Here is a 12,555-nt window from a genome sequence, read left to right on the forward strand (position 1 = left end):
TTATAACTAAAAGAGCATTTAGAACTGGGCTCATCTGCATATTTCCGTTAGGGAACGCCTACTGAAATGTGCGTAATAACTCAATTCACCTTTGCACTCCTGAACAACGCGATTTTTTAAAACTTGCAAAATGTCCACTCTTTACATAACATATTTTAGTTTTGGGAATAGAAAACTATTGACATCAAATGTTTGATCGAATTTGCAGAATGTCAGCCAAAATCCATTTCGTTCCATAATTTTTTGGCGGCAGGGGTACGACATACCGGAAGTACCGCCAAGCACTCTTCCAGTGAAGGTTGCCAGTTCGAGTGAAGAGAGCAGAGCACGTGGATCGGCGGAGAGAGGTGAGAATATGACTGTGTAGCAAGCTAGCTAACTAAATATAGTTTTATTCAACAGTCACTTTTATTGCATTGTTTTTATCTACTGATAAGCTGTAGATAGCTGAGGTGACTTAGCTATAAATTAGCTTCGATGCAACCAATAGGGTTTTTACATTGTGCTGGACTGTAAAAACTATTGGTTGCATCGAGGTTAGCTACTGTGTCTGTCTGCAACGTTAGCTAGTTAAAGTTAACTATAGCTAGCTAGCATTTTATCGATAAATCCATTTCAAGTTGTCATAATGACATGCATGAACATAATAATGTAGCTAGATGTCTATGCTTATTATTAGCCAGGGTAAGTTAGCCATAAAAGCAACATGGTCGCTTTAGCCAGGCCTGCCAGTCAATACGACTTCCTTGCCATAGACATCTTAAATGGTCTCAGCTTCTAATCAAACTAGGTACGTCTTTTAGCTAACTCCTAATATTTCAATCTGCACTGTTAAATTGTAGTTGTAGAAATCATTATATGGACATCTGGCAGATTAATTTTATAGCAATGGCTTCCTCTATGTGCACAGTCATTGACGACCAGGAAGTGCCAGCTCTGACCTTGATGGTATAGTTAGGGCTGTCAAAGCCATACTATAAATGATCTCTGCTGACGTGTAGTGTTGGCAACCATAGGAAATATCATACGTAATGTAGCCATGAGAGAGACATCTCAGTATAATTATTATTACCTAACATAAACTGATTTAGCTGGACATGATGAAGAAGATGGGGATTACTGTGTCTTAACTCCTCATGATTCCAAAAAGCGTGTCTGTATATTTGGTATAGGGGTCCTGGTTCTCTGAAGCCTCTAATCCCCGAGCCGACTAGGTGAAAAATGTGTAGATGTACCCTTTTGAGAAAGGCACTTTTTTAAATACTTTAAAAAATGTGTATTTAACGTGTAAGTCGCTTTGCATAAGAATGACTAAAATGTCTTAAGTGTGCTATACTTGTGACACTCATGGTGGGTGGGTGTGTTGGGGTGTAAAACTGTTTCTGATGGGTGTGTGTGTTCTCTCTTGCCAACCGCAAGGAAACGGCGGGAGAAATGTATGTATAGTTAACTGGTTCTGACTTGGCTACGCCCCACTCAGAGGCAGATTAAAGATGAATAATTCTCAGTTGATGCCGTGAGTTTCTTAGCCTTGCCCCAGATCTGTTTGTGCTGTATGGACTTTGATGCTGTGACTATCAGTTTCTCAAGTTTTGTTATTTGTGTGTGTGTGTGTTTTGTCTCCAGTGTGAGAGAAGGCCACGGTCTAGTGTTGAGTCTTAGCAAGGTTAGGGAGAGGGGAAGAGATAGAAAAGGTCTGCCTGCTGTCTGTGTGTGATCATTTCTTGTGTTGCGTCACCTCATGTTGGTTGGTAGCAGAAGTATCTCTGTCTCCATTTGTGGCTTTGATTGTAACTTCCTGCCTGAAGCAACCTGTGCTGCTTGACAGAACTAAACTCTGTATTTACGCAACAAATATTCCTGGGCCTGATGCTTATCACTGGTTCAGTAAATGACTGATCTGTTTTGTGTCTACAGTACAGCCCTATTCTCCATGAAGGGTTTATTCATTCCCTCCACCTTAATGTGTTAAATTATGGAAATTCTGTATTGCCTATTGCTTACACCAATCCAATGATATTAAACCATGAGAGGGAGTGAAGAGTGTACCTCTTCAGAATTCTTCATGGATCCACCTGTACTCGAATACCCAGACCCAATACAGGACTCGGGTGGCTCTGGATCCAGAATTCTAAAGAATGTTGTGGTTCTGGGTTGCATCTGATATGATTGTCATAGATCTAGGGTATATGTCATTTTAGCTGACTTGTCCGGAAGGGCCTTTACAGATCTGGGAATGCTGCAGTAGAGAGAGATGAATTTAATAATTTATGCAATTGCTCTTGCTTTACGCGAGAGTGGAGCATGGTAGCTTGTTGTTGGCCAATCATGAATTATCAAATTGGAAATTTACGTCATAGAGCCTCGTTCCATGTGTGGCAAAAGTAAGGAGATATCTAATCAACGGAAGATGGAGTTAAAATTACAGAATTAAAAGGAGAAGGACAGTCATTGTAGCCTAAGAGCCAACGGGCAGGTTACTTAATGTTAAGAATGGAGTTATTTGTAACTGTAGGATCAGAAAGTGCAGGCACTGCAGCCTCAGTTAGCCCACCTAGCTAACGTTAGCTACTTTAACTTCTTAGGGCTGCAATCCCGTTAATTAACGGGGTCGATATGACAACAGCCAGTGAAAGTGTAGGGCGCCAAATTCAAAACAACAGAAATCTCATAATTAAAATTCCTCAAACATTACATGTATCTTATACCGTTTTAAAGACAATCTTGTTGTTTATCCCACCACAGTGTCCGATTTCAAATAGGCTTTACAGCCGAAAGCACCACAAACGATTGTTAGGTCACCACCAACTCACAGAAAAACACAGCCATTTTTCCAGCCAAAGAGAAGTCACAAAAAGCACAAATATAGATCAAATTAATCACTAACCTTTGACGATCTTCATCAGATGACACTCATAGGACTTCATGTTACACAATACATGTATGTTATGTTTGATAAAGTTCATATTTATATAAACAAAATCTCAGTATACATTGGCGCGTTACGTTCACTAGTTCCAAAAACATCCGGTGGTATTGCAGAGAGCCACGTCATTTGACAGAAATACTCATTATAGATGTCGATGAAAATACAATTGTTAGACATGGAAATATACATGTACCTCTGCAACCGCTGTGTCAGATTTTTTAAAAAACTTTACGGAAAAAGCAAACCATGCAATAAACTGAGACGGTGCTCAGAAAAAGCAAAAAATGTATCCGCCATGTTGGAGTCAACAGAAGTCAGAAATAACATTATAAATATTCCTTTACCTTTGATGATCTTCGTCAGAATGCGCTCCCAGGAATCCTAGTTCCACAATTAAATGTTTGTTTTGTTCGATAATGTCCATTATTTATGTCCAAGTAGCTACTTTTGTTAGCGCGTTTAGTACACAAATCCAAACGCTTGTGCAGGTCCAGCCGAACGTCGGACAAAAAGTTATATTACAGGTCTTAGAAACATTTCAAACTAAGTATAGAATCAATCTTTAGGATGTTGTTATCATAAATCTTCAATAAGTGGAAGGTTTAAGGTCAACATAACCAATATCCCACGGTGTATTCAATAGGGACTGGGTTGATAATCAACCAACCTCAGATTTCCCACTTCCTGTTTGGATTTCTTCTCAGATTTTTGCCTGCCATATGAGTTCTGTTATACTCAGACATCATTCAAACAGTTTTAGAAACTTCGGAATTGTCTAGCTGTCCTCAGGTCCGTTTGGAATGGGTCTTTTTTTATATTTATTTATTTTGATTTTATTTATACATATCGGGTCCGGGTGAGAAAGCCCCAGGTCCTTATTGGAACGGCTCCAACTTTCTTTTTGGACCCGTGAACACCTCTAATGCAAACTTCAGGGAGAAGGGAGAGGAACGGAATGAGGATATAAGCTCAAAAATGACTTTAGACTAACCTTCCCTGTTTCTTTCAGTGCCCTTCTCACCCTCTTGCCCTCTCATTGCCTCTTTCCTCAAGATTTACAATGGCAGCAACTGTTAATCAAGTGAGGTCGTCGCTTTCCAAAATGGTGAGCATCTCTCAAGTACACGCACCCAATATTGGCCTCAGACCCCAACAAACACATAATTTCTCTATTTTCTCTCCCCCACTTTCTTTTGTGTGTGTAGTTTAAGAGTGAGCGGTACAGCCCCTTCACTCTGCAGTCAGACGGAGAGAGCCACGTGGAGGTGAAGCTGTCTGATGACATAGATGACCACGCCCCCTCTGAGCAGGCAGGCCAACCAGGGGGCTCGCCCTCCTACAGGCCCCGCCCCAAGCGGAACTACCGCATGTGTTATCTGGCCCTTGGAATCCTCTTTATCTTCATCATCGGTGCATAGTCTTCTTCACTCTCTCTTATGTCTTTGTCACACTCGCCCTCGCTCCCTGGGTGAATTCGTCTTGCATTGCGCGGTGCCCAGGGTGGGCAGAATTTGTGTGTTTTAGCCCATTCCATTGGTCCTAAAGTAAAATCTACACCCACCCAGGGAACTGGGTGAAGCAAAACAAACCTTCTCTCTTTAACCAACCCCTGCCTCGTCTCTGTTTCAGGTTATCTGATTGGCTATGTGAGCCACCGTTCTCCTCTCCAGGAGCCAATCCCTTGTGATTCTGAACCGGAAGAGGGCGTGGCTAAGAAGGCTATAGTAGAATACTCTCTATCCTGGACCAACATCACCAACCTGCTGGCACGGAGACTGACTCCTGACGCCTTCAACAGCAGACTGAGGTAGACACACACCTGAAAAGACTAATTAACTAAACTGTCCTGTCTCTCTCTCTGTTTGTATGTCTGTCTGTCTTTCTTTCTGTCGGTTTCTGACTTTCTCTGTTTCTCTTTCTGTCTCTGTGCAGTGATGTTGAACAGACAGATCACACAGCAGGGAGCACTGGAGACAACCTTCTGGGAAATCGTGTGTTGGAAAGCTTTAAGAGTCTGGAGATGGAGCCCTGGACTGACACACACTATGTCCAACTACAGATGCCCAACAGGTACTCACTCGTACACACACATACTCTGTCTCGCACACGCAAAATTCCACTTAGCTTCTAACGGTCTCCCCTCCAATCCCCTTTCCCCACAGTGAGAAGCCAAACCGTGTACTGATTGGCCAAGATGAGGTGTGCCAGCCTAAGGGCTATCTGGCCTATAGCGCCACAGGAAAAGCAAAGGTCAGCCAATCAATGTCCACATTGACTGATGATATTTTGGCCCAATATAATCTAAGGTTAAACGCTTTTAAAGGGACATGTTGTAACATGTTTTCTGCCACTTAATGTTCGCAATCACAGTTGTTGCCTGAATCTCACAAGGGGGAATTGTTTTGTGTGTCTGCAGGGCAAGGCAGTGTATGGCAACTATGGGAGTCAGGAGGACTTGGCACTGCTACAGACTCTGAAGGTTGAGCTGAACGGCACCGTGATTCTACTGAGAGCTTCAGGACAGATCAGCCTGGCACAGCAGGTATGGTGTGTGTGTGTGCGCGATACAATATGTAACAGTGGATTTTGGTGTTCTTACCTGCGTTTGTGTTTCAGGTGGCTAATGTAGCTGCATTGGGGGTATCTGCTGTGTTGATTTACCCTGAACACAAGAATGAAACTACTGAACTATATGGGCATGTGAGTACACACACACACCACTCCAGGGTGAATCTTATTGATGATTACTGAGCCTGATCCAGAGGTGCTGCTTCAACTGCAGCCCTTTAGTTCTGATGTCGTAGCTCTGATTGTGTGACGTTTTCCTGTAGGTCCATCTAGGTTCTGGAGACCCCTATACTCCAGGGTTCCCCTCCTTCAACCACACCCAGTTCCCTCCCACCCAGTCCTCTGGTCTGCCCAGTGTACTGGCCCAAAGCATTACTGCTCAGACTGCTGTCAAGATACTAAAGTAAGACCTCTCTCTCTCACACACACACACACACACACACACACACACACACTTACGCCTAACTGTGTGTCTCTCTCTCCCCAGACGTATAGGTGGGCCTGATTCTCCTCCCAGTTTTAAAGGAAAACTGGACAATGTGAAGTACACCCTGGGAGGGGCCAGTAGTGAGGATGTCACAGTGGAGGTGAACAACGTGCTGCAGGACACCGAGATACACAACGTCTTTGGAGTCATCAAGGGCTTCACTGAGCCAGGTACGTGTGTGACCCCAGCAGGAATCGAGCCTAGGACCATGGCGTGGTTAACACAATGCTCTTTCCAACCGAGGCACACAGTCTTTTTGAGTGGTCTATCTATGAACACTACAGTTTTAGGAGCAATGTTTAATCTCTATGCACAGTGTGTGTACTAGTGACAGGGTTTTGTGTTAATTTTCTTGTGTGTAGGTCGGTACGTGGTACTGGGGGCTCAGAGGGATGCGTGGGGTCCAGGCTATGCTAAAGCCACTGTCGGGACCACACTGCTGCTGGAGCTGGCTAGAGCTGTGTCTGAGATGGTGCACACAGGTAACACACCAATGCATTTTAACACACACACACACCAATGCGTTTTAACACACACACACCAATGCATTTTAACACACACACACACACACACACACCAATGCATTTTAACACACACACACACACCAATGCATTTTAACACACACACACACACACACACCAATGCATTTGAACACACACACACACACACCAATGCATTTGAACACACACACACACACACCAATGCGTTTTAACACACACACACCAATGCGTTTTAACACACACACCAATGCATTTTAACACACACACACACACACCAATGCATTTTAACACACACACACACACACACCAATGCATTTTAACACACACACACACACACACCAATGCATTTTAACACACACACACACACACACACCAATGCATTTTAACACACACACACACACACACACCAATGCATTTTAACACACACACACACACACACACCAATGCATTTTAACACACACACACACACACACACCGATGCATTTTAACACACACACACACACACACACCAATGCATTTTAACACACACACACACACACACACCAATGCATTTTAACACACACACACACACACACCAATGCATTTTAACACACACACCCACACACACACACACACCAATACATTTTAACACACACACACACACACACCAATGCATTTTAACACACACACACACACACACACACACCAATGCATTTGAACACACACACACACACACCAATGCATTTGAACACACACACACACACCAATGCATTTGAACACACACACACACACCAATGCATTTGAACACACACACACACACCAATGCATTTGAACACACACACACACCAATGCATTTGAACACACACACACACCAATGCATTTGAACACACACACACACACACACCAATGCATTTGAACACACACACACACACACACCAATGCATTTGAACACACACACACACACACACCAATGCATTTGAACACACACACACACACACCAATGCATTTGAACACACACACACACACACCAATGCATTTGAACACACACACACACACCAATGCATTTGAACACACACACACACACCAATGCATTTGAACACACACACACACACACACACACACACCAATGCATTTGAACACACACACACACACACACACCAATGCATTTTAACACACACACACACACACACACACCAATGCATTTTAACACACACACACATTCTGACGTCTGTGTGTGTAGATGGTTTCCGTCCCAGGAGGAGTCTGGTGTTTGCCAGTTGGAGTGCAGGAGAGTACGGCAGTGTTGGAGCTACAGAGTGGCTGGAGGTGAGCACTGCACAAACGCACTATGTGTAGAAAGTTCATCAGGATAAGGTAGTGTTTCAGCTAACGGCATTTGATGAGAAAAATATGTCGCTGGACGGCACTGATTGGACCAGCCTCTAAAGTAGCAGTGTGTGATATTTAGCAGTGTGCAATATTTAATGCCGTGTGTGTTCCTCTCCAGGGTTACCTCTCCTCTCTGGACAGAAGAGTTGTCACCTACATCAGCCTGGACGGAGTAGTCACGGGTGAGTGTGTGTATACACACACACACACACACACCACCAAAATACTTCATAAAGTATTTTTTTTATATACGTGTGTGGATGTGATCCTCAGGAAATTATGCTGTGAACGCATCTGCCAGTCCCCTGCTCCACAGCCTTCTGGAAAGAACCATGAAGGAGGTGAAGAATCCCATTGGTTTTGGAGAGTCTGGGAAGTCTCTGTATGATCATGTGGCTGGAGTCAACTTTGAGAGGGCAGTGTGAGTACACCTCACCTATCACTCCCAATGATATATCACACCAAACATGTGTACAGTAGGTCTAATGTGTGTGTGTGTGTGATATCAGGTTTAAGCCCATGCAGATGGAAGACTCTGCATATCCGTTCCTGGCCTTCTCTGGAATCCCCTCTCTCTCCTTCCGCTTCGTCTCTCAGGAGGTGAGAGGCACACTGTCAGGGTTGGATGTGTTTACAGATGGTTTGATAACCATCTCTAATACAGGGGTGGGTAACCTAGATAGATCTAACATTGTGTCTATGTTGTAGGTCTACCCTCACTACGGCACCTCTTTTGACAACAAGGAATACCTTGGTTTCGCCACTGCCCATCGCCTTGGTTCCATAGCCACTGGGGCGGGATTGGTCGCAGGTCAGCTGGCGTTACGACTGGTGCACGATCACGTGCTGTATCTGGACGTGCTACGCTACAGGAAAGTTCTCAGCCAATCGGTGGTCAACATCAACCGGCGCCTCAAACAAGTCACCCGGGTTTGTTTTCATGGTTGATTTTGTTGACATTGTTGTTGTTGTTTTTTAGCACAGCCCTAATTATGTTGTGTTACAGGATGGTTCTGCCGAGGGTCTGTCAGCTCGTTGGCTCATCATGGCCTTAGGGTCCTACAGTAGAGCTGCTACTGACCTCAACACCGAACTACTCAACACCGACCTCACTGACACACTGGCCTGCCACAACATCAATGACCGCATCATGAGGGTGAGATACACATATACACACACGCAACCCCGTGTCATCTAAACCGATCAAGGCCATTATAGTGAACAGAAGTCAATTAGTGGTTCTGTCTTGATTCATAAACTAACATTGGATTCTCCTCTCTCTCTGCCCAGGTGGAACACAACCTCCTCTCACCGTTTGTCTCCCCCAAAGAGGTTCCGTTCCGCCACCTGCTGTTTGGCCATGGTTCCCACACCATGGCAGCCATGTTGGAGGGGGAGGACAGGGAGGCACTGCGGACCCAGCTGGCCCTGGCCACCTGGACGGTACAGGGCTGTGCCAACGCTCTCTCTGGAGACGTCTGGGACAGCGACAACCAGATCTAACGCGGTCTAACTGTGTGTGTGTGTGTCAGGGGCTTCAGCCTCATCCTTGTTCACTTTAAAACCCAGGATTAGATAACGAGGGATTTGTCAGGGGTGATTATGTCATAACGGTGACCAGGAAGTACTGTTTTCAAGTTGGTCCTTCCAGTGTCAGTCACTGGGTTGTCACTATTTATCACAGCCACAAAGTCATTTGTCTTGTAAAAATTCATGAAAAGAACATTTGCTTTTTAGTCTTCATTTTAAGGTTAGGATTAGGCGTAATGTTTGCAGTGTGGTTAGGTTTAAAATCAGATGTTAAGAAGAGAAATTATAGAAATAGTTGGGGTTTACCCGTAATTACGGCTTTGTGACCGTTGTAACGAGTGAAGACCCAGTCACTAGACTTCCTGAAGAATCACTGTCTGATCCCTCTTCACCCCCTCCACCCCCAACTAAAGCCTTGCTCACTACTACAGAGATGACCTCTAACCCCTTGGAGCCTATTTATATTTTATTTATCAGTGGCAGAGATCACTATAAATGTTATCAGTTTGATAAAGATATTGTTTATATTTATGAAGTTATCGGAAGCAGTGCCTTCCAGATTTATGGCAGTTTCATGTCGTTCATTTGGGTTAAGAGTTTATTTATTTATTTATCAGTGCCAGTGCTCACTATAAATGTTTAAATGTCGTTTCGTTTTTTATAGAAGTTATCGGGAGCTGTGCCTTCCAGACTTATGACGGGTAGGCCTTCGTTTGGCTTTTGATAAAGTTATCGTTTAATTTGATAAAGTTATCGGGAGCTGTGCCTTCCAGACTTATGGCGGGTAGGCCTTCGTTTGTCCTTTGATAAAGTTATCGGGAGCTGTGCCTTCCACACTTATGGCGGGTAGGCCTTCGTTTGGCTTTTGATAGTAGGCCTTCGTTTGGCTTTTGATAAAGTTATCGTTTAATTTGATAAAGTTATCGGGAGCTGTGCCTTCCAGACTTATGACGGGTAGGCCTTCGTTTGGCTTTTGATAAAGTTATCGGGAGCTGTGCCTTCCAGACTTATGACGGGTAGGCCTTCGTTTGGCTTTTGATAAAGTTATCGGGAGCTGTGCCTTCCAGACTTATGACGGTTATACTGTCTCCTACTACGGCAGCATCTGCTGAAGCAACAGAGTCACGTAAACAGACAGTCTGACCACCCAAGGTCCCATGACAGTTTAAATATTCAGTTTGCCTTGCCGTTTAATATTGAGACCGACACGGAAGCCCTTTAATACGGATGAAACATTCTGAAAAACTGTCCAGCTACAGATGGTCAGACTTTCTCTGTATACACAACTCTGTTAACAGAAATACACCACCTCCTGCTACCACGCTACTATGGAAACAGAAACCCGCAGCAACAGGGTATCGCCTCAGAAACGTTGGGTCCCCGACAGCGGCGGTTGTCATGACTGTCACATTTCATTTTGATTGGCTGAAATGCATGCACTTAAATTCAGAGTGTTCAATTTGGCATGTTTTAAACATGTCAGAGCTAGCTACTTGGGCCACATTTGAGATTTCACCCTGTTTTAGAAAGCCTTAAAAGACTGGTTCAAAGTAGTAAACTGAATAGGGTGTCATTTCAGATGCAACATCAAGGAAAACAGGCTCAAATCTCTTTGAGCTGAACTTATTAAACAAGCTTTATATAGTTTATATAGAGTTGTATATCCTGAAATAATATCATTCAGGCAGCAAAAGAGCCATTTCTGTTAACCAGTTATTTTGGAGCAGTTTATATTTCTGATCTGAACCATTATCGGGAGCAGTGTCTTTCATAATGACAAGCATTGATGGTAGTTTTTGCCTACCAGTGTGTGTTTGTATGTATCGGGGGCAGTGACTCCCATATTTCACTGAAGGGTGGAGTAACTTATCGGGAACAGTGTTTCCCAGAGTTTTATAACTGTATTTTTCTTTGTGTTCAGTCTAGTATGCGTGTCCTTTCTGTGTGTGACCTGCTATTGCTCTTGTTCCCCTCTGAACTACTTGTAATGGATAAGTCCTACCTACTGGTGAAGGTTGCTGAGGGGGGGGCCGGCTCATAATAATGGCTGGAGCGACTGGAATGGCATCAAACCCATAGAAACCATGTGTTTGATACCATTCCGCTTCAGCCATTACCACAAGCCCGTCCTCCCCAATTAAAGTCCCACCAACCTCCTGTGCGTCCTATGGCATGTTACTGTATTTTCCCTTAGAAATGCAATCCCTACAACAGGTATTCCCATTCAGGCCAATACGATTCTATTCATGTGTATTTTCCCTTAGAAATGCAATCCCTATAACAGGTATTCCCATTCAGGCCAATACGATTCTATTCCTGTGTATTTTCCCATGCAGTGAATTATCAGACACTGAAACTCCTGTTGTAACTGTCCGCTAAATATTCTTGTTCTTTTGATTATTGATCACACTGTCAATCAGGTAACTAGTAACATTTCTGTTAGACTTGTCAGTGCTAGTCTGTACTCATACATGTTCATCTGACAGAGTATGGGTGCTTTTTAGAGGTTTTTCTACTATTGAGTTCTAATTTTCTGTTGCGCTTCAATAAACCTTTTGGCTTAGCAATACTGGACTGTGTGTGGTTATTGATAATTAATTGTGGTTGTTAGCTAACTATCAAATCACGAATTGCCTAGCTGCTTTTAGCAACGCTAGTATTTACACACTAGCGTTGCTGGGAATTGGCAACAACAAAAAATATCGCCCGCCTGTAGTTAAATACAATTATATTTTAACTTAGCCTGTCGATTGTGTATAGGCTTGGTCCTTATGCAGTAGGGAATTTGAGAAGAAAAAAAGCATCTAATGGAACCTAAAACATTTCTAAACCTGGGTCTGTTGTTGACCCATGCAGTTCTTTTCTGTTTACCTCATGTCAAAAAAATCCCGACAAATTATTGTTTTTTTGTGCAGATAGGGCGCACATGCAGGTCTTTTTCTTTTGACGAGGTAAACGGAGAGGAAGTGGGTCTACAACAGACCCACATTTGGAAAAGCAGTTGAATTTACATTGTTAGATTTAAAAAAAATCTATTTACCCCCTGCAAAAGGAACAACCTTACAATCAGCAGAGTAAAATGAAATATTTAATTTCTGGTTTCCGTTTATGTTCAAACTAATTCCTAGCAATACTAGTATGTAAATACTAGCGTTGCTTAAAGCAGCTAATCC

General features: G+C 43.4%; 1 protein-coding gene across 2 annotated transcripts; it reads left to right on the forward strand.

Moving 5' to 3' along the window:
• Positions 1 to 209: 209 nt before the first annotated feature.
• On the forward strand, positions 210 to 11,951 carry tfr1b (transferrin receptor 1b). Of its 2 annotated transcripts, XR_005034583.1 has the most exons (19): positions 210 to 347; positions 3,983 to 4,034; positions 4,135 to 4,339; positions 4,559 to 4,736; positions 4,862 to 4,999; positions 5,092 to 5,179; positions 5,346 to 5,471; positions 5,546 to 5,629; positions 5,761 to 5,900; positions 5,985 to 6,154; positions 6,347 to 6,466; positions 7,704 to 7,789; positions 7,971 to 8,034; positions 8,126 to 8,273; positions 8,362 to 8,452; positions 8,561 to 8,782; positions 8,859 to 9,008; positions 9,143 to 11,596; positions 11,667 to 11,951. XR_005034583.1 is itself a non-coding variant. In XM_036935025.1 (18 exons), the coding sequence occupies exons 2-18, from the start codon at positions 3,990 to 3,992 to the stop codon at positions 9,353 to 9,355; spliced, it is 2,268 nt and encodes a 755-aa protein (XP_036790920.1). In that variant the 5' UTR covers positions 210 to 347; positions 3,983 to 3,989; the 3' UTR covers positions 9,356 to 11,951. The 2 variants fall into 2 exon arrangements, 1 of the variants encoding a protein (XP_036790920.1); XM_036935025.1 differs by having other exon boundaries at positions 9,143 to 11,951.
• Positions 11,952 to 12,555: the final 604 nt, after the last annotated feature.

Source organism: Oncorhynchus mykiss, chromosome 11 (genome assembly GCF_013265735.2).
Source record: "Oncorhynchus mykiss isolate Arlee chromosome 11, USDA_OmykA_1.1, whole genome shotgun sequence".
Taxonomy (NCBI): domain Eukaryota; kingdom Metazoa; phylum Chordata; class Actinopteri; order Salmoniformes; family Salmonidae; genus Oncorhynchus; species Oncorhynchus mykiss.

What these genes read in the sequence shown, in the direction of transcription:
- tfr1b (XM_036935025.1), top strand. Translation starts at nt 3,990, where the DNA reads ATGGCAGCAACTGTTAATCAAGTGAGGTCGTCGCTTTCCAAAATG. An exon ending in CCTCTTTATCTTCATCATCG is followed by an intron (nt 4,340 to 4,558) that starts GTGCATAGTCTT and finishes TCTCTGTTTCAG; the next exon opens with GTTATCTGATTGGCTATGTG. An exon ending in TCCGCTTCGTCTCTCAGGAG is followed by an intron (nt 8,453 to 8,560) that starts GTGAGAGGCACA and finishes TCTATGTTGTAG; the next exon opens with GTCTACCCTCACTACGGCAC.